At 37.1% G+C, this 26,968-nt stretch overlaps 4 protein-coding genes across 4 annotated transcripts; all 4 read right to left on the bottom strand.

The window, feature by feature from the left end:
• Positions 1-9,243: 9,243 nt before the first annotated feature.
• On the bottom strand, positions 9,244-11,967 carry LOC133289704 (uncharacterized). The gene has a single exon (XM_061487700.1). It carries the CDS (start codon positions 11,965-11,967, stop codon positions 9,244-9,246), a length of 2,724 nt encoding a protein of 907 aa, XP_061343684.1.
• On the bottom strand, positions 11,883-12,900 carry LOC133289703 (ferredoxin--NADP reductase, leaf-type isozyme, chloroplastic-like). Its single transcript, XM_061487699.1, has 2 exons — positions 12,571-12,900; positions 11,883-12,475 (listed from the first exon to the last, which is right to left on the bottom strand). Exons 1-2 carry the CDS (start codon positions 12,673-12,675, stop codon positions 12,317-12,319), a joined length of 264 nt encoding a protein of 87 aa, XP_061343683.1. The 5' UTR covers positions 12,676-12,900; the 3' UTR covers positions 11,883-12,316.
• Positions 12,901-14,910: 2,010 nt separating this feature from the next.
• Positions 14,911-16,884, bottom strand: LOC133289708 (uncharacterized). The gene has a single exon (XM_061487704.1). It carries the CDS (start codon positions 16,784-16,786, stop codon positions 15,035-15,037), a length of 1,752 nt encoding a protein of 583 aa, XP_061343688.1. The 5' UTR covers positions 16,787-16,884; the 3' UTR covers positions 14,911-15,034.
• A 7,265-nt stretch (positions 16,885-24,149) lies between these two features.
• Positions 24,150-26,464, bottom strand: LOC133289707 (uncharacterized). The gene has a single exon (XM_061487702.1). The coding sequence runs from the start codon at positions 26,261-26,263 to the stop codon at positions 24,263-24,265; it is 2,001 nt and encodes a 666-aa protein (XP_061343686.1). The 5' UTR covers positions 26,264-26,464; the 3' UTR covers positions 24,150-24,262.
• Between the last annotated feature and the right edge of the window lie 504 nt (positions 26,465-26,968).

Genomic DNA, 26,968 nt, shown 5'->3' with positions numbered 1-26,968 from the left:
ATCCCTTAAAAATCATTTTCCCTTTTGTTCTCACACAACTTATCCCTAATGTAGATACAATGTATGTTTTGATGATTACAAAGTAGCAACAACAAAAAGAGCTTAGAATTAATCAAGAGCAAGAAGCATTAACCATATGTGGATATTGAAGATGTATGATGTAGCCACACAAGAAGAGTAATGACATATCAAAGTGGCAAAATGATTGGATCAAGAGCAACAAGGAATATTTAAAAGACCAACACTAAGATCAAAAACAACAAACCATTGACAACATCTAAGAGAAGCTCAATATCATAACTATGGTGAAAAATGAGCAAAACCAACAAAGTGTCAAGCATTGTCATATCCAACAAGTCAAAGCATCAAGCTCAAGTAAAGATCCAAGAAACATGACATGAAGCTAAGTCTGAAATCATATTTAGAATATATCTTTAGGACTTAGAATATATGTGAGGGTATATGGTAGATTGCATTGCATGAGCTCCAAGTTTTTCTCAAAGTAAACGTGTTTTTCGAATCGCATAATCAAAACCTTTATATACTTGAAAGTTATTTGAAAACTCCATGGAAAATATCCTTGACATATTTTATAACTTCAAAACATATTTATCAAGTCAAGATCTTTCATAAAAAGTGGTTGGAAGCAAGTTAGAACGCATTTGAACTTAGAATTTGCTGAATAATCTTGTTGCTTCCTTCAATATAATTTTTCGTATCCAAGATGATGGATTTAGATCTTGTGTTAATCATAAAAGTTGTAGATCTTTCTTTTATCTTTCCAACGAGACCAATATCACATCAATACAACAAGAATAGCTCAAGTTATGCGCAAAATAAGAAACAATGTTATTGTTGTCGTATTTCCAACCTTTCCAACAGGCTGGGGATCGATTCCTTATGAGCAGGAATCGATTCCCACTCTCTGGAAAAGTTATCATTGGGAATCAATTCCCCCTGTGACAGAAAGCCTATAACGGCTATAAACGATTAGTTTTGAGATAGATCATTATAAATACATTCCTTATGACCCTCAAACGATTTGATCATTATTCCTACACATCTTAAGGATGATTTGAGAGCTTCTACACTATCATTTGCATATTCTTTGATATCTTTCAAAGATCAAACATATTTGAGCTCATATCTTGAAAATCCATATACTCATAGTGCTTCAAGTTGGATATCCACACTTTGAGAGTGTATATTCATTTCTAAATATTTTCCTCTTTCTATTCTTGAGTTGAAAGGGTTGTGAGACCCATTGTTTGAGAGGTAGCCAAATACCTAAGTAAATTTGGAGTGAATTGTAAGGTTGCCAAGTACCCATAAACTTGGCGATTGTAAAGTATCCAAGAACCCGAAGTCTTGGAAGATTGTAAAGTTTTGTCAAGCACCCGTGAAGCTTGACCATTAGTGAAAGAGTTGATCGAGCGGCTTCAGTCTAGACGTAGGTCACAAGTGGTGGTGACCGAACCAGGATATATTGTGTTTGCAATTCTATAAACTCTTTATTTCTAGCACTTTAATTTCTTCTTTGATATCTTGTATATGCTAAAATAAGTTCTGTAATTGTGATATCTTATATATTATGGATTGTTTGAATGTATTGATTAGTTTTCCACATATCAAAGTTTGCTTGAAAAGATTATTTAGAAACTAGAAGGGGGCTTTTGCGAAAATCTTGTAATACTCAATTCACCTCCCCTTTTGAGTATGGAAGCCACATTCCTAACACCTAAGCTAGTGAGACTAAGAGCTTGAAGCTCAGGTCCTTTTGCCACATGGAGGAGTAAAAATCATCTCTGAATTACTCCCTCTAATAATTCTTATTTGAATCCATGAGCTCAACTCATTTTCCAGAGAAATTTACTTCCCAATAAACTTCTCCTAAGCAAACATATTCCATACGGCCAAAATGGAATAACATTCAAACATATAAATCAGAGTTGAACTAAAGAAATTAAACATTAATATCAGAAAAGTAATTAACACCAGTCACTGTGGTTGGGGTTTAGTCACCCCACCCTTAGAAAACTTAGCTCAAATCCATAAGGATTTTTTTTTTTTTTTTGATAACAATCCATAAGGATTTTAACTACAGGAATGAAAGGAAAAAAAAATAACGAAAATGAAATACAGAAAGCTAAAATCACAGAACGAGTACTACCCACTGGGATAGCCTCGACACTGTGCTCAAAACTAAACAAAATAAACTAAGTTCTTACAATTACCAAAAATGCAAAAACAAAATAAAAATAGAGACGAAGAAGAAGAAAACTACATAAGAAGGTGAGAGAGAGAGAGAGAGAGAGAAAGAGAGCCCCCTACAGTGTGTTACTTGCTCCTTTTATAGTGCTCATACTGCATGCAAGAACACATCAAGAAACCACCAGCCTCCACGTGTGTTCGTTCTCACCCAACGATTAGTCCTTCTAATGCAGGTACATCTTCACGATTTGCACTTGAATCCTTTCACCCACAAGCGTGTAACTGCCTTCACCTCAAAATAACAGCTGGAATTATTTTTTTGTATTTTTTTATGATTTCTTGAATCGATTAAAGCTTTGGGGGTTTTTCTATGGATACTCAGTTGGAGATTGACACAAGAGTGGTTGTGGGCTTGATTGAGGTGCAAAACTGTATGTTAGATGTTCACTTTGTGTGGGTTAAGGGTTTTCGTAGAGAAGAGCAATGAAGAAACAGTCTTAGGGTTTGGTTTGAATATCTGATGGGAATGAGTGGTCTTTGATGATTTCCACTTTTTTCCTCTTTTTGCTTTCTCGTTTCTATCCTCTCTTCTTTTCTTTTCCTTTTTCCATCAATTTCCCTCATGCACACTTAATTGGGCTGACTGTGTTTTCTGAACTTGGGCTTCTGAAATGATTTAATGTAAAATATATATTAGCAGCCCATTACCAAAAGTTAATCAAACTAACAAAATTTGATCATTATGCCTATTAAATAATGCCCAAACAAGTCTTCTTCAAAGACTTATCAAGAGTATTGAAGATATTTTCAATAAGTTTAATGCTCTGTAATGATTGCAGTGAGAAAAAATATAGTGAATATTATTGGACATAACTCATATTAAGTGAACCAGAATAAATTATATGTCCATATTTCCCTCCCTTCTCTATTTACTATTTTGCAATTGCGTTTGTGTTTATGTTTGGTCCCAACACAACTCGCATCAAAAGAGACTTTCTTAAGCCAAATAGCAAATCAGGTATAACTCCAGGATAAAGGGTACGCTTGCCTTTCTCTAACCGTTGATTCGTCTGGATGATATAGTAAAGGCTTGTTTCCCTTTATGGATTCAATTATACTAAACACGTACTTGTCTATTTGGTGTGATATATAAGGTCTGATAATATAAGCGTATATTATATGTTATAAAATTTTAAGTTGTTTGGTATGACCATCGTATAGTATATGCTTATACAACATAGTCCTTTAATGCATTAAAATGATGTATAACTTAATCAAGCCTAATGGAGGTGGGATAAGGCCTGATGAGGGATTGATGTATTAATATTGCTGACCAATGCAATTATCAAGAATTAATATATTATTTTAATATTAATATATTAAAATAAAAAATAATTTTTCAATTTATTAATTTTAAAAATATTTTTATAAAAATTAATATATTTTTTGAATACACAGATCAATAGATTTTTTATAAAAATTAATATAATATGACAAATTTTGAAGAATTATATAAATTCTTTATTAAAGAATATTTTTGTCAAGAATATTTTTTTTATCCTATCTAGTATTATATAGTACATTACCAAATACTGGATGATATTATCTTATACAATACATTAGCTTATACAATATCATGTCAAACGCTAGCTAGTATTAAAATTTAATCAGGTCTTATTATATTATATATTAGGTCTTATACTATCAGGTTTTATCCTATTATGTGCACCAAACATGTCCTAAAATTGGAGAAGATTGGCAAAAGGCTGGTTGCACTATTAGAGGTGGTTTGTCCAAAATTAAAGGGGTCCCTGGACTTGTTTTAAGATAACAATTGAGATTAATGTTTTGAAGACCGTAAAAACTTGTTTGGGAATCATTGTTAAGTGGGAAAGGAAAGAAAATGTTTTATTTATGTCTTTTCCTTGTTTATGAGTTAAAAAAACATAGGGGAAGAGAATAGGGAATTCTTGTAAAAGTCTCCAATACCTTGATCACCCTTAAAATCAAAGTTCCTTCAATTTGTAGAATCGGAGGGGGGAAATATTAAAAATTACTTATTTACTCTTAGCATTAAAATCAAAACCCTCTCTATATATATATCCAATTTCTTAACCCTCCATTTTTTAAAATGGTAAAATTATAAAAATATCTCATTAACTCTGTATTTTTCTCTCTTGTCATAATTTTAACTCGCAAATAAGGAAAAGAGAATACCCTTTACTTTCCTTCCCCTCCCTCTTAGATTCCCTTCCTTTCCTTCTCCTCCAAACTCACAAACAAAACTTTAAATGCGGGATTCATCTTGCAAGCCCTCTGTTTAGATTATAGGAGGTGTTTGGTATGAGTATTTGGTATGGAATGATGGGAAAGTCGGGTGGAGAATATTTATTTACTATGTTTGGTATATGTATTGTGAATAAAATGCCAGTAATTTTTTTAATTTTTTTCCCACTCAACCTTTGATATATTTTTTTTCCTTGGTCTTGGATTCTGAAAAACTAACATTTGATTCATTTTTCCCCAAAAAAAAGCAACATTTGATGATGACTCACTTTTTATATTAAAAAAATTAAGGGTATTTTGATAATTTTTATTCACATTCCCATCAATATTTTATCATCAACCAAACATAGCATGAGTAAAATTAATCAAAATTTTGGCCAACCAAACATTTTTTTATAACTTACCCAGGATAAAAAAATTCTTACCAAATCCCCAACAATCTTTTGTCCCCCAGTAAAAAAAAATATCTCTCCTACCAAAATCCCCAACATTCTTTTTTTCAGTAACAAAAAATATCTCTCGTACCAAACGCTTCCTAGACATAATTTGGATGGAAAAAGCTGCCTATATTTTGTCGTTGTGATTGAATTGGCAATGTTGTTAATAAGTAAAGCCGTTACTGGGCCGGGTCTAACAATCATTAGATTAAATCAGTGTCTTCACTTGAATCTGTTCGAAAATTATTTCAAAAATATATAAGGGAGTAATTATCCCCTTTAATTCTAAAACACATTGTTTTAGGATTGAAAAACAAAAAATATAACATATTTAACAAAAATTACCTTTAACCTGTAATATAAACTTTTTCAAGATGCCTGAATTTTTTTAAAATTAAATCATTTATTGGCACTCGTTTATATCAAAAGTAATTTGCTTTTTTCTTTCTTTCTTGGTCTTGCTATATTCAGTACTTGCGTAAATAATTTTATCGAAAGGGAAAAAGAAAAAGAAAAAGAAAAAGAAAAATGTATATGTAGTTTCATAGTCCAATTTTTTTTCAGTTTCAAATATATAAAATGCTACGAATTATTGCTAGATTGAACCATGCTTGAAGTAAGTGGCAAAGGATATTCACACTCGGGATGTGATTGCACCATTTAATAATATTATGATTTATGACATGTGATTTGAAAGTCGTCTCTAGAACCCTGTTTATCACCAATTGAATTTTAACTTACATCTAGCAGTAGCTGCATGAGCACCAATGCAGCATGAGCTGGAAAACGCAGTATCAAGAGGACAAATAGATAATAGATTCAAAGCTATAGGGCTCTACTTCTCAGTATCATATTTGGATAAAGAAAGACAAGGGCAGAATCCATTCAAGGCTTAGTACAATACTGCTTAAACAATTTCTTTAAGACAAATCAATAGTAGCTATTGTCTCTATCTATTTAGCTACTAGAAAACAAAAGGAAAAGAAGAAAAAACAGAATCTTCCCTGGAGCCAATCAAATTATATTAATCCTAATTTGGTAAAACAACGATTTGCATATACTGAAAAAGACAGAAACCAGCTATTCTCTGCAGGTAAAGTTAACAAGTATTAAAAAAGAAAGAGTAAATATCTTTTTGGTCCTCAACAAATTTTACAATACCTGCTTTAGTCCCTAACAAATAAAAAGACTATTTGTGGTCCTAAGAAATTCAAAATGAATCCATTTAGTTGAAATCGCGGTCCTCACAAATTCAAAAAAGATCCACATTAATCCCTCAAAAAGATTAAAATGGGTCCACTTTGAATTTCTTAGGAACCACGACTAGCCTTTTTATTTGCTAAGGACTAGAGCGGATATCGTAAAATTTGTTGAAGACCGAAAAAGGTATTTACTCAAAAAAAAAGAAAATTAGTGTTTTTGAATCTCACATAAAACAACCCATTAACTCGACGAATCCAGGACTATGAACATAATTTGTTCATATTAGATGAATCTTCTTCCTTCTCAATGTTTTAACTTACGATTGCAACTGTTCAAGATTCTTGGCCCTTACCATTAAGCCAAAATCCTATATCTCCTGCAAACCATCTAAATTTCTTAATCCACACCCCCATTAGCCCACTTCCAAAGGCTCGCAAGTCTTCCTGGCTAAACTAAGTGAAATTAACAAGAGTCAATTGATACCACACAATAAAAAATGAGAATGGCTCAATTGAATAACATTCTTAATCCATGCCTGGTTTCCATTTCATTTCTCTTGCTTTAACACTGGGCAAAACAACAACAAAAACAACAACGAAGAAGAAAGGAAGTGAACTAGTCAGAGTATGAGTAAACTCCTTCAAGGAAACTTCCTTCAGATTTATAAGATCCCAAAGAGAAGCGAAGTCTTTCCTAGGATTTACAACACATGATGTATGAAACAAAATCATCCGACCAAGCGAAGTCGTTGATATTTAATGCTCCGAAAGTTGACAGCCTCTTAGACGTTACTACTTATGCATTTCATTTTCATGGTGAAATCCAATCTCAATGAGCAATAAACACACGTCTTCAGCTCAAAGAGGAAGGAAAAGAAAAATTCATGACGACTACTACAATTAGAAATTCGCCAATCCAACAAAAAGTATGGAGGTTGGTGGCTTTTTTTGTCTACTTTGGTTGGGCTGCTTTGTTTTGCTTTTGAGTTCCTCTTTCAAACAACTATTTGGAGAGTAGAACTTGTTGAAGATCTTTGTTTATACTGTGATAAGTCCATTATATGCAACATGATGTTATTTGCAAAGAAGTTGCATGATACAGAGTAATTCTCTATAACAGAAGGAAGCACCAATATGTAAAAGAAAGACAAGTGTATTCTATATTTCACAATGAATCGACATCTGTTACAACATGCATTACTTATATGTCTCAACTAACTATTGCCACGTAAGCTTAACTAACCACGTGGGAAGACCACTAATTGGGTCACTCAAATGTATACAACTCCTATATTAGTAATCTATTACTAGTGAATGTAATCTATTGCCCAAGATGGGCAACCTTTAATCCTAGCTTTTCTGCTTTGTACATCAGCTACTTTTGTGTCTCTAACATCAGCCCTCTCTTCGACAGCAACCTTGTCCTCAAGGTTGAGGGTTGGGTATGTCCTACGAAAAGCAGTGGCATCTTCCCAAGTTGCATCTTCTGAGACTGTAGCTGACCACTGAACCAAGTACTGATGGTGTGGTTTACCTCGCAACTGCACATGCCATGAAGCCGGCAATGCTACAGGTTGTTGGACTGGCCTGTTGTCCCTACTCAATTCAGGAAGAAGCTCACAACTTACATCCGTAGAGCCAAAAAATGGTTTCAAGAGTGATACATGAAAAACTGAATGTATCATACTAGATTCAGGTAACTGCAGTTTATAAGCTACTGCACTAATCACTTTCTCAACCATATAAGGGCCAAAATAGCGCTTGGCAAGCTTGTGATTGGCTCGTCGTTCTACTGACATCTGTCTGTATGGTTGAAGGCGAACCAATACTCTATCTCCCACCTTAAATGTCCTATCCTGCCTATGTTTATCAGCTGCTTGTTTCATTCTGGCCTGAGCTCGAGCCAAATTCACTTTAAGGTGATCAACCACTTCCTGCCTCTGTTGCAACATCATATTGACAGCTTCAATATTGACCTCTCCTTAGTGGTAGCGAGGAATTAAAGTGGGTAACTTCCCATAAACAGCCTGAAAGGGTGACATGTTAATGGAAGAATGGACCGAAGTATTGTAATGTAATTCTGCCCAACAAAGCAATTGAGACCACTTATGATTCTGCTCAGAACAAAAGGCCCGTAAGTATTGCTCTACATAACGATTGGTGACTTCCGTTTGGCCATCCGTTTGAGGATGGTAGGAGGAACTCGCATGTAATTTGGTGCCACTAAGTTGAAATAGGTGACGCCAAAACTTACTCATGAACACTGCATCCCTGTCTGAAACCAAAGACTTGGGAAATCCATGGAGCTTAACAATCAGTTCACAGAAAAGTTGGGCAACAGTAGCAGCTGTGTAAGAAGATAGGAGGGACCCAGAGTGTCCATACTTAGACAATCTATCAACCACAACCAGAATAGTAGTGTACCCATTTGAACGAGGAAGAGATGTTATAAAATCCAGTGTCAAGTCATCAAACATTGCATTGGGAATGGGCAATGGTTGTAATAACCCAAATGGCACTTGGGTAGATCTTTTAATGCGCTGACAGGTAACACAATCACGGATGAACTGTTTAACATCCTTGCGCATATTTTTCCAAGTAAAAGAAGCAGATAAACGCAAGAAGGTGTGTTGGATACCAGCATGGCCTCCCAGTGGTGTACAATGAGCTTCATATAATAATGAGGGACGAAGGGAAGAATTTGAACTAAGCAAACCTCGGTTATTGGTAAAAAGCATATCATCTCTGCGCAGAATGTCAGGATTGTTAAGCGTGCCATTATCCAGGGCTGTATGGATATCCAATAACTCCTTGCTTATTTTGTTCTCTTGCTTGACCAGCTCCCAAAGATCCAAGGTAGGTTCTGAGCACAATGCATGCATCACAGCTGTATCTCCCTCAAAAAATTGTCTAGACAAAGCATCTTCCACGACATTGGAAATGCCAGATTTATATTCTATTGTGAAGCTATAGCCCATCAACTTGTATACATATTTTTGTTGGTCTTCCGTTTGAATAGTTTGATGCAACAATTCCTTTAAGCTTTGATGATCAGTTCTAATAATAAAATGAGAGCCAAGCAAAAAATGACGCCAACGTTTTATAGCTTATGTTAGTGCATATAGTTCACGGACATAAGCAAAGGAGGCTGCCATCCTTGGGCCCAACTTTTTGCTGAAGAAGGAAATTGGTTTACCCCTTTGTAACAACACAGCACCTATCCCCACATTTGAAGCATTTGATTCCACGATAAAGGGTGAAGAGAAATCAGGTAACTGTAAAATTGGTGTGGATGCCATAGCCTCCTTCAAAGCCGTGAATGCAACAGCTGCCTCCTTACTCCAATGAATCTTATCTTGCTTTAACAATTCTGTCAGTGGGTGAGCTATGGCAGCATAACCTTTGACAAACCTTCTGTAGTATCCAGTTAGGCCAAGAAATGCTCTCAATTGCTTGATAGATTGAGGAATTGGCCAATCAAGCATAGCCTCAATTTTCTTGGGATCAGCCTTTACCCCGCAAGCTGTGACCACATGGCCAAGGTAAGAAAGCTCCTCCACACCAAACGCACACTTGCTAAGCTTGACATAAAAGGAATTATGCAACAAACATTTGAGTGCAGTTTCCAAATGAGTAACATGCTCCTCCAAAGAAGGGCTGTAGATCAGCATATCATCAAAAAATACCACAATGAATTTCCTCATATATGGTCGAAAGATCCTATTCATGGCAGCTTGGAATGTGGCTGGGGCGTTGGTGAGACCAAAGGGCATGACCTTAAACTCATAGTGCCCTTCATGAGTTCGAAAGGCTGTCTTATGTATGTCTTCCGGTTGCATCCGTATTTGATGGTATCCTGAACGCAAATCCAATTTGCTGAATATCCTTGCATGATAAAGCTCATCCAATAGCTCATCTATTGTGGGAATAGGAAAAGCATCCTTCACTGTCATGGAGTTCAAAGCACGATAATCAACACACATTCTCCATGTGTTATCATGTTTCTTAACCAACAACACTGGAGATGAGAAGGCACTGTGGCTCTGCTGAATCCATCCAACAGATAATAATTCCCCAACTTGCTTCTCTATTTCAGCTTTGTGATGATAAGGATACCTGTAAGGCTTAACCTTAACAAGATGTGAATCATCCAGTAATTGGATGGCATGAGCTCTATCTCGAAAAGGAGGCAAGGACTTGGGAATGTCGAATACAAGCTGCCAGCTAAACAAAATTTTCCAAACTAGAGCAGGAATTTTATCTTTCAACAGATGAAGATCAGAAAGTACCTGAGAGTCAATGTTGTGCAACTCTGGAACTGAAAGTGCATGACAGGAAGTCTCTAACAAATGTAAATCACCACCCTTAGAATCTTCAGTGATTTGTCTAGAATTGGTTTTCAACCCATCTAGCAGAATCAACTTCTTATTCCAAGTAAACTCCATTGATTGCTCAGCATAATTGTGAGTCACACGGCCCAAAGTGATTAGCCATTTCATTCCTAGAACTATGTTCAAGTCACATAAATCCACAACAAACAAATCTACCGCAAAGCAATGGCCCTGTACCTGGAGTTTCACTTGAGGACATTTCTTTTCACAACTTAAAAATTCGCCATTCCCCATAAACACTCTCATTCTAGTAGCCTTGACCATTGGTAAACTTAACTCTTCAGCTAATTGTCTTCGTATAAAACAATGGGAACTGCCTGAGTCAACCAGTACTTGCACTTCTCGAGTGCCAACCATAACTAGCAAGATCAAGGAACGAGCATCAATCTTCCCAGATAAAGAATGTAAAGCAGCATCCACTCTACTACCTGGAGTTTCTTCTTTTCGCCATAAAATCTCCTCATCCATCTCTCGATCTGGCTCCTCTTCATCAACGATCAACAACAGCATTTTTGCCTTACACCTATGTTTTGAATTCCATTTTTCATCACATGTATAGCATAAACCCAAATCTCTCCTCTTTTGTAAAGCATCCGGAGACATTTTCTTTATTGGCAATTCGGTTGTAGCTGGTAATGCAGGTGGCTTGTCAACTGTGCTTGCTGTGTAAGGTTTAGAGAAAAACTTCTTTGGTTGATTTGAGATAGAGGAACGTAATTCCCCATGATGACTGTCATAAGCAATGGCTAACTGCATCGCTTGATGAAGTGACGATGGCCAACGAATTTGGACTGCTCCTTGAATGTCCGGTTGTAAACCAGCCACAAAAAATGTCATTAATAGATCATCACTAACATTGGAAACTTGATTCACCAATCTTTGGAACTCCGCCATGTAATCTGCTAAAGATCCTTTCTGCAACAGCTTAGCTAGAACGCCACGAACATCCTTGTAATTGGATGGTCCAAAGCGCTCCCGAACTGCACGAACAAATTCCTCCCAAGATTGAACGGTTCCACCGTTGAAGATCCATTGAAACCAATCGGTTGCTACCCCTTCCATCCTCAAACCCGCGAGCTCCACTCTCATCTGTTCTGGAACCTGCTGAATTTTGAAAAATAATTCAGCCTTGAAGATCCAAGAATTAGGTTCCTTACCATCAAATTTGGGTATCTCTGGTTTCACAAACTTTAAGACATGTCTGGGATCATCGGTACTCCAAGAAGCATTCTGAGAAACACGTATATGTGGAGGAGGATCAGGTTTAGAAGAACTCTCAGCAGATGATCTTACAATCTGAGGTAGAATTTCCTTGAAATTGCTCTGCAATTCTTGAAACCTAGCCTCCATGGAGATCAAAAGTTGCTCAATCCTTTGATTATTTTGATTGTTCTGCTCGCGATATTGCAGAAATTCACCAGCCAGCTCCTGCATCTTCATCTTTCCTTGCATGCAGAACGAAAGTCGTTGAGTTCAGCTCTCAATGAGAGCACCAATGATACAGAGTAATTCTCTGTAACAGAAGGAAGCACCAAATATGTAAGAAGAACAAGTGTATTCTATATTTCCAATCTCCCGACATCTGTTACAACATGCATTACTTATATGTCTCAACTAACTATTGCCACGTAAGCCTAACTACCCACGTGGGAGGACCACTACTTGAGTCATTCACATGTATACAACTCCTACATTATTAATCTATGACTAGTGAATGTAATCTATTGCCCAAGATGGGCAACCTTTAATCCTAGCCTTTCTGCTTTGTACACCAGCTGCTTCTGCTTCTCTAACAGTATGGCTCCTTGGGTTTGAACTTGTTCACGATCACACCTTCCTCCTGTTTCTTGGATTCTTTTTCAACCTTAGCAGGTACCTCCGTAGTGACTTGGGATCTGATGGAAACTACTGTTCCACTGATAGAAACATCTCTGTATTGCAATGAAACCTGAGAAACAACACCCCAGATCATACTCCAATTAACCAATTACATTGCAGCGCTAAAATTGCACTCTCAATACATGTTATGGAACGTAAACGTACCTTCCTGAAGACTACTCTATCTGGGGAAGCGATAAAGGTCTTGCTTTGAAGAGAGGTGGACTTGGAGGATGGAAAGGAGATCGCAGCAGTTCCCGCTGCAGCCATGTTGTTGTAAAAACTAAGGAGATAGGGAAAGAGAGAGTAATGTTAAATGGAGTGATGATATATGTACAGTGAAGTACGAAAAGAAAGGGAAGGAGGGTAGGATCGTTTTTCCGGTTGCATTGAGGATTTTAAGATTGGGTGGATGAGATTTTTAAGCCAATGCAGTGGCAGATGTGAGGATAAGCCTATTTGTACGTGTGACAATCAACCCTGTGAGGACCTTTTTAACCTAAGGATCTTTGACCACTAACTTCGTTAACTAAGACCATTCGACCATAAGATTAAGAGGTTCGAGGGCAGTACTGAAAAAACAACCCTATTTTCCTTTTCTTTTTATTCTAATATGGTTTTAAAGTTTTAAAATTTTCGCGATATAGTTTTGTTTCACCTTAAAATATATTACACAGAACACTTTTTAAAATTCTGTTACACAACTGTGTATATGTGTAAAATACTAAATAAAACATGCTCTTTAGAATCTGCACCACAGTTTTCTTGTGCTTATAAAACTTATATGAATGAAATTACGGAGGTACAAGGGACACAGCTTTTTTTTTTATATATACATTAATGAAAATTGAAAACTTGACCTAATACAAACTATTTAAATCCCTCCTCACTATATCAATCCTAATGGGTTAGGGATACAGAGCGTTGATATGGCGTCAAATTATTCACAAAAGAAATGGGTCAGAGGCTTTGTGCAACACTTCACTTGGGCATTTGTGTTCGTAATTATGGGCCGTCTAAGCCCGTGAGAGATTGGGCTTAGCTGTAGCTTGTGGTCCGGACTTTGACCGGATACACATGTGACATGTATGGCGCCGAAGCTTGGAAACTGCAAGTTTGACCGGATGGTGGAGCCTTTTTTTTGGGGCGAAAAAGAATCCTCTCTCCTCTAAGAACGAGAACGAGAACTCAACTATATCTCATGACATTTTTCCGAATCGTGCCGGTTCTTTGTTGAATTTCATTTCCATCCTTGGAAATTGCCCATCTCCTTTTCTGTCTTTCGATTTTTACGTTTGAATTTTTTTTATTTTTTTGTCACTTTAATTTTGTTCTCAGAAAAATGCACGAGAATAAAACGTGAATTGAATGCAAGTACTTCGGGATGTCATTGTTGTCAGAATCGAATAAAATGATGTTTTGACCAGATTGGATTCAGATACAGATACAGGATTCTGATTTACTTTCTGATTGTTTCTCGTTCTAATCAACCCGGTCGGAATCTCAGTCTTAGTTTTGTAGCTACCCTTTTCTTTACATTCTTTTATATTTTTGTGATTGGCATCGTGCCAGTGACTTGTGCTAATATTGGCTCTAAGTCGAAAGCTTCATTTTCGATTGCTTATGTTTTAGTCAGCAATAGAATTTTACACTTGTTTTGACTGCCTTTTGATTTTGCCATATTTCGTTGCTCTTCTGACTTCAGCTTCATTATGTATTCATTCAGGATTCTTGGTTTCCTAAGGAATTAAATCATGCAATCCAGATATTTAGCCCAGCTGAAAAAGCAAGAAATGGAAAGTATATACATTTCATATAATAGCTAGCTTCCACTCGGACTTGAATAGTATCTTGTTGAGAGGCTGACAGCAACTTGTTATCATCAACAACACAAGTATTCATTATTCAACCCTCGCATATGCCTAATTCTTGATTCCACTTTCCAAAGGATAGCCAATGGCGCTTTTGCACGCCCTAGGAGAATACTTTTGGTCAAAACGCAGCATAGTGACCAATGAAATAAAAATAACCCTGTCGTGGGTTATATTGAACACGTCCGGTCCAACTCTATTAGTCGACCACTCGACCCTTTGGACCATGATCCACCGCCAACATTCAGGTCAACTACTTGTGCATATATTCTCCGCTTACTATTCGTCCCCGGAAAAACTGAGGAATCATTCAAAGTATTCTCCTAGTACTCTTTTCAATGTTTTTTCTATCTGGTCCAATGCAGATGAGTTAGTAAACAATTGTAGACAGTAGCCCGCAACACTTTAGGATCTACTTTGAGGGTAAAAAATATCCTCAAAAGACTACAAGTGAAATGGTCACTCGTACCATGTGCTCAGGGATAGTTTAGCTCACAATCTAACTTGACATTGATTTGATTGATGCCTGTGTAGTCTAGACTATAGAGTACCAGTTATAGAGGGAGGGGAGGGAAAGGTGGGAAGTGGAAGAGATGAATTAGGAAAACAATTCTCTAGATAGTTGAAAGTGGATCTGAACATTTGAAATGAATAGATTGTATACATACTGGGAGAATTACTGAGCAGATGCAAAGGACTGAAAAACCTTTACAAATTAACAATGATGACAATGTACAATTTTCTTCCTATTGATGTAATTAATGAAATCCTCTTGAACCTCTAGACTGATAAAACTCCAACCAACTCTTGGCTTTTTGCAATAATTCATCGAGGGTTTCATCCTGTGTCATGGAAGATTGCTTGGACGCCCATTCAAGCACTCCGAGCACCTCAGCCATAGCTAGTTCTTCCCTGTCTGGCGCATGCAATGCGATGTAGGAGAGCAGAAGTAATGCTGGAATCTGAACCATCTGTTCTCCAAAATATACAAGCTGAACCAAGTGTTTTGCCCCACCTTCGCTAACAATTGCCTTGGAATGATCAAGGTTAAGGTAGTTTTCAGTGCAGGCGAATTTCCCAAGGGCAATTGATGCCTCTCTTTCGTCGAGAAGTCTCACCAAGGGACCAATCATCCTTGTCTCTGTAGTCGGAAATGTCCTTGCCAAATTCCCAATCGTCTTGATGCAAGGAATTAGGAGGTCTGAATCTGCTTTCTCAATAATCCTAAGCACTTGATCAACAACAGCTTTGCAAGCAGGAGAGTTAGGCTTGAATGCATATTTCCTCAATTTAGTATTATTCTCTGCCACTGTTGTAATCTCCATCACTGCCATGGCAGAATTGTACTGTACAGCTTCAGGTCCTCTCTCAAGGAGAACTGCAAAGCACAACAGGGCCCTTGATTCTGTGATGCTATGACAAATGAGGGAGTTACCCTTAGCAAGGTGCCAGAGGGCTCTAGCTGCCATTTCCTTCATGCTGGTCTTAGTCTCAGGGTCTTCAAGTTCCCTTCCCTTCATGTTTATTCCCGAAGGAGAATAGTTACGCTGATGACCCTGCTTGTCATAATCTTCATTTTCCTTCTTCAAATTACTAGTAGCCATCACAACCGCATGGATTGATGGGGGTTTCGGGCTAACAATGTCATACTTACTATGCTCTTCAACAGTTTCAGAAGCAAGGTGGCCAACAAGCAACCTTATAATATTGTGCTGAGCAAAAAGGTCTTGACACTCCGGGTGATAAGCAGCAAGCTCAGACACAGCCCACGCCACAACAGCTTGCACTTTCATGGGACCTTCTCTGAGGATTTCCGCAAACACCGAGAGAACACCCACGTGAATCATGTGCTCGACGCTCTTGGGGTCACGCGCGAGGAGACCAATGGCACGTGCGGTATTCTCTTGACCCTCCATCTTACCCTCCTTCATCAACGGACCAACCCCACCTTCCTCGATGATCAAATTCCCGTAACGGTCGCTGCCGCGTGCCAGCGACACCAGGGAAGCCGCCGCGTCGATCCGGTCCTCCAGCGAACCGGTGTAGAGTATAGTGATCTGTTCCCAAATGAGGCAGAGGATTGGCTCGTTGGCGGCGATAGGGGGTAGGCCGAGGAACTCGTCGCGGAAATCATCGCAGAAATCGTCGGCGGGGGCGGAGATGCTGAGGAGCCATGAGACATCGCCAATGGAATTTTCGAGTTGGGATGACATCTTGCGGAACGCGGCGGCGGGGATGATGGTGAACAAACGCTTCATGAGGCCGTTAGCTCGGCACTTGAGGACCAAAGAGAGTGCTTTGTAAAGGACCTGCTCCGTTTCGTCGATGATCCGCCGCGTCAGCCGCTCGTAGAGGCAGGAGCTGGACCTCGCTGCCTGCCGGAGAACCACTGCTAGCTTCTCCGCCTTGGACTTAAGCTCCACGCATTCTTGCTTGAACAAGCTTGCCTCGTCGGTGGTCTTTGCCACTTGGTCTGCCAGCATGATCGGCCTTGCCAATATGTAAGCCATGGCTCACCAAAACTATGTGATCTGAATTCTGATCAAATGGGTCAATGGGGGCTTGGGTTTTTCTTCTTCTTCTTCCTTGACTTTTACATATTCATGACCAAAAGGGTGCAAGGTTTCTAACGCGGGGATAAGAGAGGAAAAGAAAATAAAAGATATTCTCTTTCTTGCTTGAAAGTTAAAACCCAAAAATAAAGTAATTTTAAGAATAAAGGCCTTTTTGTGTTCCTAACAAAAATATTTATCTCTATTTTTGTCTTTTATAAAAATAATATTCATATTAATTTTTTTTACGAAGTAAATTAGAACTTCGTTGAATTTACGAGGAATTATATTTTTAAAGAATTATAATAATAAAGGAACTAAAAATTAATTTTTTTTAATAAATCGTGTTTTTTTTGTTACATCGCAAAACTTTACTCTAATTTTAAAATCAAAAGATTTTGGACAGTTCTATGAAATTCTCCAATTCCTTTATATATTTTTTTAATTGGTCTCACTGATATTACCCTCCCCAAAATGATGTCCTTTTCTTCCCATTACCCCCTTTTCTCCTCTTCTTTAATTTTTCATGCTTTTTTTTTTCTTCCCACTACCCCCACTTTTCTCCTTTTCTTTAATTTTTCTTGGTTTTTTGTTTGGGAGTAATTTTTAGGAAGAAAAAAGCAGAAAAAATTTAATTTATTTGTAAGTTTAAAAACAAAATGAGTGAAAAGAATTGGATAATTTAACAAAATCCCCCAAAATCTTTATTATTATTATTATTAAAATTAAAGTTCTCTCATTTTAGAAGATTTTAACTACCAAACAAGAAGGAGGAATATCCTCCATTTTCTTTCTGCTTCCTACAACAAAAACTTAAAAATAAAAAATAAATTTACTTTTTTACCCTTTTTTTCTTTTAAAGAGAAGGGACCATTAAAGTTTTTCTTACTTGCTACAAAAATGAGGATGCACTTTTCTCTCATATTTCTTTCTCTTCTCTCAATCTCATAACTCAAATTGGATCCTAACTCAAAGGAAAACAAAAGTTTTAGTTATTTTATTTCACTTATTGAGCGGTCTCTACCCCCTTTCTTTTCTTGCCTTTATTTCTTTAGAATCTTATTTTTTCACTTTAATGAAATTGTTATTCTAATTGAATTTTTGAGACAGTTTGAACTGTATATTTTTATGTGTGTCTAGAAAAAAAATTTATATATTAATCCCTACTTTTATAGACGAATTTGAACTTTTCAGTTTTCAATCCTATTTAAGTAATTTCTGGATATATTTTATTTTTCTTATTTAAGTAATATCTTTTTTGTAATATCTAGTATCGAGGATTAGTTCACTTGTAAAAAGTGGCTCAACTAGTAAACTTGAGCTTTTAACAGTTGGGAGACTCACATAGTGTTTAAAATTTGAGCTTGCAGGAAAATAATTTTGGAGATGGAAACCTTTGTACTATTAGCAATAATTAATATCACATCAAAATATAAGAAAATATTATTAAAATAATTCAGAGTTAACTCTCGGAATTAGAAGTTCTGTGTAGCACTTTATTAAAAGATTCAAAGTGCTGTAATGTCTTCTTTTAGGCTACGTAAAATTATCATATGATAGTGAAAGCTGGGTGAATCAAAATCTACAAATAAGAGAATTAGGGGTATTAATATAGGTTATGACACGTGGGTCGACCCGCGACACGATACGAAAATTCGTGTTCGCGTTGACCCGTAAAAAAATTTGTGTCGTGTTAGTGTTAGAAAAAATGACACGTAAAAAATTCATGTCGTGTTCGTGTTGAGGTATTCGTGTCCATGTCGACCCATTTTTTTTATTATTATTTTTTATTTTTTATTATTAGTTTTTAATTTTTTTAATTTTAAACCATTTTTTTAAATTTTTTTGTCAATTACCATTTTGACCCATATTTTGCGTGTTATTCGCGTCGTGTCAACATGCAAAAAATTTGTGTTGTGTCAGTGTTGAAGATTTTGACACGAATAAAAATTCGTGTCGTGTTAGTATTGATGTATTCGTGTCATGTCAAATTCGTATCGTGTCAACCTGTTTTTGACACTCCTAAAGAGAATATAAGCACAATAAAATCAAGAGTAGCCCTGACCTAAAAATGTAATGCCTTTGGAACGGTTTAAACTAAACGCTTGTGGTGTATTGCTATACTGTGTTAATAATTCAATGGGAAATATCAGAACTAGAAGTAAGAAGGTTGGATGCAGCTGGAAATTAAAAGTAGTTGTATAATAATGTTGGGAAGATTGGGAATCACATTTGGGATATTTGCTGCTGTTTGACTCTCCATCTTATATTTTTCCTCTGGGTTCGGTTCCTAGTTCAATCCTCAACGAAATGCTAAAAGAAGGGCCTTAAAAAAAGAAAGGAAAATAAATGGTTGGATTACTGGAAGTGGTTCCCACGAAGGATTGAGGTTTCCTGGTTATGAAGGTGCCATTTACCATGCCAGTGCTCCATTTAATATCAGATTAGCTTTTGGGATACTGAATTTGATTTGATACGAACTACAAATTGTGCTTAGATAATGATTACTTGAATATTTTTTAAAGTTTTAAGATATTGGATACTTGGGAAAGGTTATATTTACTATTTTTTTTTTCTTACTACTTGTTGCTACCAAATCTTAACCGTTGATTTCCGTTAATCTAACGGTTATAATTTATTGGATTACATTAATTAATTAATTATTAATTTTCAATAAATTATAACCGTTAGATTGACGGAAATCAACGGTTAAGATTTGGTAGTAAGAATTAGTAAAAAAAAAAAAGATAGTAAGTATAATCTTCCCCTATATGTGTGTGTGTGTGTGTGTATATATATATATATATATGGATAAGTTATTTTACCTGTTTATTTTTTTGTCTACCTTTGTCTACTACTCTAAAATACCATTAGATTAAAATCTTAACAAATCTTTACCTTTCTCTTTCATCTTGAGAGTCTGATCTAATGATATTTAGAGTGGTAGGAAAATGTAGACATAAAAAATGATAAGTAGATTAACATATTTCACACATATATATATTTAGAGAGGTAGAATCCTTTGACAAAATTTGACACCTTATTTGAGAGCCGTTAGATAAAAAAAGATCAACGACTCTGATTTGTAAGCATGTGATATCATTGATCTTTTTTGATCTAACGGCTATCAGATGATGTGTCAAATTTTAATTTTGACACTGGTGTCAAAGGATCTTACCTTATATATATATATATATATATATATATATATATATATATATATATATATATATATATATATATATACAGAGAGAGGCGGGATCCTTTGACACCTCATCTGAAAGTTGTTAGATAAAAAAAAAATCAACGACTCTGATTTGTAAACATGTGACATTGTTTATCTTTTTTGATCTAACGGCTCTCAGATAAGGTGTCAAATTTTAAATTTGACACTAGTGTCGAAGAATCCTACCTCATATATATATATATACACACCAACTTATATTTAAGCCTAATTAATCCGAGGCTTTTATGTTTCTACATTAAATATAGATAATTTATCTACATTGACTCCTAAAACGACATTGTTTTAAGTTTAAAGATTAAAAAATTATAAAGAAAATGACTATTATAACTCTGAAATAAATTATAATTATAAAAATATATTGATTTTAGTCTCAAAACAATTTTGTTTTAGACTCAATATAAATAACTTATCTAGCAGAAAAAATAAACCCTAATTCGATTTCGGTTTTTAACCTCTTCACTTTTTGTAAAAATTGCGATTCCTAGCAATCTAACTTATCTCTGCGGTTTTTATTTTCAACTCTTTAATCCATGTTAACAAAAAAAGAAAAAACCCCATAATTATCATGGAGTGGAGTGCCGTTTCAAATTAAGAAACTATTTGGCTTTAAGTATTTCTACGATACAAATGTTTTTTAAATAATGAACTTTACTTTTCAAATCAGAGTTATACTTAAATGAAGTGATAGTCCACCAGTGGAGTATATAATTCAAGTTACAACTCCTAGGGGCTGTTTGGTTGAAGGAATCTGAACAGAATGATAGATAAATCATAAATGGGAAAGGAAGAAAGCAGCGTTTGGTGTGTTGGGTTTTCTCACTTAGTTAGGTAACTGTGATTGAAGGCATTCCTATTTCCCTATGTATATGTACTGATTTAGCCAGCCATAGAAACCCATTTGCAAGGTGGTATTGTGGAATACCTCCACATTTGCTCACTGACTGTACACAAAAAAAGACCAGTGTGCCCCTTGTTCCAGCTAAAGTACTTGCAGTGTCCCAAAAGTTCAAGTTCCAAAATACGGTGTTGAAGTACAGAGTCCAATCCTTCTTCACCCCTTCTTGACCCAAACTCAGCCATCTACTGGGATCAATTTTAGGCAATGAAATCAAAGACAGCAACACAAAAGGTAAAAGGGAAATAATCCCCATAGCAACTGCAGTGTAACCAACTATAGCTAAACCAGAATAATTCAGAAAAGATAGCACAGAAGTGGATATGAATATGGACACATAATGAGGTAAACCAGAAGACAATGTTGGAATTACCAATTTGAGGGAACCCCAAAAGGGACCAAAGGGTTCATTAGCCCATATAACAAAGCCACCATTGCAGGTGTAAGATACCGATCAGAGGATATTAAATTCGGATATTACAAGCAGGTGTGAAGAATTGGTGTATATATGCAGGTGTGCAAATAAGTTTGTCTTCTTTTTTCCTCACATTCCCTTTTGATGGCTCTTTTTTATAGTGTGCCGGCCAATCAAAAGTAAGGAAGCCTTTGAGAAAGGTTAGTTATAAAGTCAGGGTTAATTTTGTAAACTCGCACGCATTTTCCCATCTATATGTTACTTACAGCCAAACATAGACTTTACAAAAGTTACCTAAGTTTCCCTGTAAATTTTTTTCCAACCAAACAACTTTTTCTTACATTTTCCTACCAATCTCACTTCCCACCCATTTCCCTATACATAACACTTCCCTATCATTCATAATATTTCTCCTCAACCAAACGCCCCCCTATAGTCTTTAGTCTTTACTAGAAGGCTGTGTTTGTGAAGTGGAGATTCCAGGTCTACTTCCCCATTTTTTATTCTTCTTACTTCCAAAAGACCTTGATAAAGTTATAGAAGTTACATTGTAAACAAAAAAAAAATAAAAATGCTAACTTATGCTTTATCAGTACAACTGGAACAGTTTTTTACCTTACAAAAAAAACTATTTTTCTTAACATGTTTTTCCTTTCGGTAGATGAAAGTTTAAAGAATAAAATATATTTAAAATTTAAGCATAACCTAATTCCTAAAAAGTTAAGCATAAACCCATTTTTTCCTTTTCTTTTTATTCTAATATGGTTTCAAAAATTTTAAAATTTTCGTGATATAGTTTTGTTTCACCATAAAATATTAGTTTTCGTGATTTAATATTACATAGAAAACTTTTTAAAATTCCGTTATGCAACTATATAGATGTGCAAAATAATACTAAATACAACATGCTCTTTAGAATCTGCACCACGGTTTTTCTTTGTGCTTATAAAACTTATTCGAAAGAAATTATGAAAGGTACAAGGGATACAGAGTGTAGACTGGACTCCAAAATACTTACATGCGGTGCGCATTTCTTGGGCCATAGCAACAAGCTCCTGTTGTTGTGCAAAACTTCACTTGGGCATTTGTGTTAGAAAATATGGGCCGTCTAAGCCCGTGAGAGATTGGGCTCATCTGTAGCTTGTGGCCCGGACTTTGACCGGATACGCATGAATGGGGCTGAAGCTTGGAAAGTGCTAGTTTGACCGGATGCTGGAGCGGTTTTTTTGGGGCGAAAAAGAATCTTCTCTCCCCTAAAAACGACATCTCAACACTATCTCATGAGATTTTTCGGAATCGTGTTGGTTCTTGGTTGAATTTCATTTCCATCCTTAGAAATTATGCACGATTTATGTACAAAAAGAAGAAGAAGAAGAAGAAATTATGCACAATTTTTGTTTTGAATGATTTATCTATTTGTTACTTCAATTTTTGTTCTCGGAACAATGTACGAGAAAAAAGAAACGTGAATCGAATGCAAGTACATATGCGGGATGCCATTGTTGTCAGAATCGAATCAAAGGATGTTCTGACTACATTGGATTCAGATAAAGGTGCGTGGAAAATTTCTTGATTCCGAGAGCTTTTAGTTCCTGCTTTAAATGAATGAACTAATGTCGTACGTAGAGTAGGATTTTGATTAATTTAGTTTCTAATTATTTCTCCCGTGGTTTTGTGATTCTCTTTCTAACCAACCCAGTCGGTCGGAATGCAAGGAAATGAACATGATACATTGAGGTGAATCTCAGTCTTAGTTTTGTAGCTACCCTTTTCTTTATATTCTTGTGATTGGCAATTGGCATTGTGCCAGGGACTTGTGCTAACATTGGCGCTGAGTCGAAAGCTTCATTTTGGATTGCTTATGCTTTATTCAGCAATAGAATTTTACACTTGTTTTGACTGCCTTTTTATTTTGCCATATTTCGTTGCTCTTCTGACTTCAGCTTCATTTTGTATTCGTTCAGGATTCTTGGTTTCTTAAGGAATTAAATCATGCAATCCAGATATTTTGCCCGGCAGAGAAAGCAACAATTGATAAGTGTATACATTTAATATTTTCAACAATTTATAAGTGTATACATTTCATATTTTGAATAATTGATAAGTGTATACATTTCATATTTTGCCCGCCAAGTATCGTAGCTAGCTTCCATTCGGACTCGAATAGTATCTTTTTTGTTGAGAGGTTGTTAGCAACGTATTAACATATCAACAATACAAGTATACAACCCTCGGATATGCCTAATTCTTGGTTCCACTTTCCAAAGGATAGACAATGGCGTTTTTGCACGCGTAGGAGAATACTTTTCAAAAGTAAGCATAGGGACATGATGGAATCAAAAATAAATAGAACTAATCCTGACGTGGGTTATTTTGAACACGTCCAACTCTATTAGTCGACCCTTTGGACCATGACCCGCCTCCAAACATTCAGGTCAACTAGCCTTGTGCATATATTCCCTGCTTTCTATTCGTCCCCGGAAAAACTGGGTAATCATTCAAAGTATTCTCCCAGTACTCTTTTCAATCTTTTTTCTATCTGGTCCAACGCAGATGAGTTAATAAACAATTGTAGACAGCAAAGCCTGCAACACTTTAGGATCTACTTTGAGGGTAAAAATATCCTCAGAAGATAAAAAGAGAAATGGTCACTCGTACCATGTGTTTAGGATCTACTTGACATTGATGCCTGTGGAGTCCAGACTATAGAGTACCAGTTATAGAGGAAGGGGAGAAAACAATTCTCTAGATAGTTGAAAGTGGATCTTGACATTTGAAATGAATAGATTGTATACATACTGGGAGAATTATTGAACAGATGCAGAGGACTGAAAAACCTTTACAAATTAACAATGATGACAATGTATTATTTTCTTCCTATTGATGTAGTTTATGAAATCCTCTAGAACCTCTAGACTGATAAAGCTCCAACCTACTCTTGGATTCTTGCAACAATTCCTCGAGGGTTTCATCCTGTGTCATGGAAGATTGCTTGGACGCCCATTCAAGCACTCCGAGCACCTCAGCTCGAGCAAGTTCTTCACTGTCTGGCACATGCAATGCGATGTAGGAGAGCAGAAGTAATGCTGGAATCTGAACCATCTGTTCTCCAAAATAAACAAGCTGAACCAAGTGTTTTGCCCCGCCTTCGCTAATAATTGCCTTAGAATGATCAAGGTGAAGGTAGTTTTCAGTGCAGGCAAATTTCGTAAGGGCAATTGATGCCTCCCTGGATACCTCTGCCTCTCTTTCGTCAAGAAGTCTCACCAAGGGACCAATCATCCTTGTCTCTGTAGCCCGAAATGTCCTTGCCAAATTCCCAATCGTCCTGATGCAAGGAATTAGGAGATCGGAATCTGCTTTCTCAATAATCCTAAGCACTTGATCAACGACAGCTTTGCAAGCAGGAGAGTTAGGCTTGAATGCATATTTCCTCAATTCAGCATCTTTCTCTGCAGCTGATGTAATCTCCATCACTGCCATGGCACAATTGTACTGTACAGCTTCTGGTCCTCTCTCAAGGAGAACTGCAAAGCACAACAGGGCCCTTGATTCTGTGATGCTACGACAAATGAGGGAGTTATCCTTAGCAAGGTGCCAGAGGGCTCTAGCTGCCATTTCCTTCATGCTGGTCTTAGTCTCAGGGTCCTCATGCTCCCTTCCCTTCATGTTACTTCCCGAATGAGAATAGTTACGCTGATGGCCTTGCTTACCATCATTAACAAGTCCATTGATCTTGTGATGACTAACCTGGGAATTTCGATTTGCTTCGTTTCCCTGATTAGACTCTGGCAGCTGCTTGGAGGCAGCATGCATTGCCATGGTACTTGTGATCACTCTATGCAGATTTTTAGATCTTTCACCCAAGGGATGTGCTATCCGACTCAAACTCTGGACCTGCTTGTCATAATCTTCATTTTCCTTCTTCAAATTACTAGTATTACTAGTATTACTACTAGCCATCACAACCGCATGGATTGATGTGGGTTTCATGCTAACAATGTCATACTTACTATGCTCTTCAACGGTTTCAAAAGCAAGGTGGCCAACAAGCAACCTTATAATATTGTGCTGAGCAAAAAGGTCCTGACACTTGGGGTAATTAGCAGCAAGCTCAGAGACAGACCAGGCCACAACAGCTTGCACTTTCATGGGACCTTCTTTGAGGATTTTCGCAAACACCGAAGAAACACCCACGTGGATCATGTGCTCAACGCTCTCGGGGTCACGCCCGAGGAGACCAATGGCACGTGCTGCATTCTCTTGACCCTCCATCTTACCCTCCTTCATCAACTTCAACAACGGACCAACCCCACCTTCCTCGATGATCAACTTCCCGTAACGGTCGCTGCCGCGTGCCAGCGAGACCAGGGAAGCCGCCGCGTCGGACCTGTCCTCCGGCGAACCGGTGTAGAGTATAGCGATCTGTTCCCATATGAGGCAGAGGATTGGCTCGTTGGCGGCGATGGGGGGTAAGCCGAGGTACTCGTCGCCGCGATCGTTGGCGGGGGCGGAGACGCGGAGGAGCCAGGAGACATCGCCGATGGAATTTTCGAGTTGGGATGACATCTTGCGGAACGCGCCGGCGGGGATGATGGTGAACACGCGCTTCATGAGGCCGTTAGCGTTGCACTTGAGGACCAAGGAGAGTGCTTTGTCAAGGACCTGCTCCGTTTCGTCGATGATCCGCCGCGTTGGCCGCTCGTAGAGGTCGGAGCTGGACCTCGCCGCCTGCCGGAGAAGCCCTGCTAGCTTCTCCGTCTTGGACTTAAGCTCCACGCATTCTTGCTTGAACAAGCTTGCCTCGTCGGTGGCCTTTGCCACTTGGTCTGCCAGCAGGATCGGCCTTGCCAAGGTTTGCTTCACTATGTCAGCCATGGATCACCAAGTTTTGGTCTTTGTTCGCGATCTGATCAAATGGGTCAATTGGGGTTTGGGGTTTTTTTTTTCTTCTTCTTCCTTGGATTTTACAGATTCAGAACCAAAAGGGAGCAAGGTTTGTAATGGTGGATAACTGATGGGATTTGATTTTTCAACGTCAAACGCGGGTTTTTTTTTGTTTTTTTTTTTCTTTCGTCTTTTATAAACCTGGTCTCACTGGAATTACCATCTCCAAATAGATGTCCTTTTCTTCCCCCTACCCCCCTTTTCTCCTCTCTTTTTTTTTTTTTTTTTTCCTTGCTTTTTAAGCTTAGTCTTAACCTACCCCACTAGGTGATTCGCCGCTTCCCTTGCCCTCAAAATCAGTACACAAGCACATGGTACGAGGATGCACTTTTCCCCCCCACTTTTTTATTTTGTGCCGTTCTGGTTTGGATTTTATATATTAGGATTCATAATAATTCACATTGTGTTGTAATATATGCTAACTATATAATTCACTTGGTTTTCTACTCACAATTTTGCTTGCCATTTTCAGTCGAAAAGAAAGGTTAACTGATAATTTGGTTTTATTCAACGAATAACTCCAATCCAGTATTTGAGAACAACAGTTTTTATCAAGTGGTGTAGAGTTAGGAGAATTCCTGTTCTTATTATATGTCGAGTTCGGGCTCATACAAAATTCCATTCTAGTGTGAGATT

The sequence above is a fragment of the Gastrolobium bilobum genome, unplaced genomic scaffold, assembly GCF_033153095.1.
Source record: "Gastrolobium bilobum isolate Gb01-03AN ecotype WA unplaced genomic scaffold, APGP_CSIRO_Gbil_v1 utg7861, whole genome shotgun sequence".
Lineage (NCBI taxonomy): Eukaryota > Viridiplantae > Streptophyta > Magnoliopsida > Fabales > Fabaceae > Gastrolobium > Gastrolobium bilobum.
This window is presented reverse-complemented; position numbering and strand designations above follow the sequence as displayed.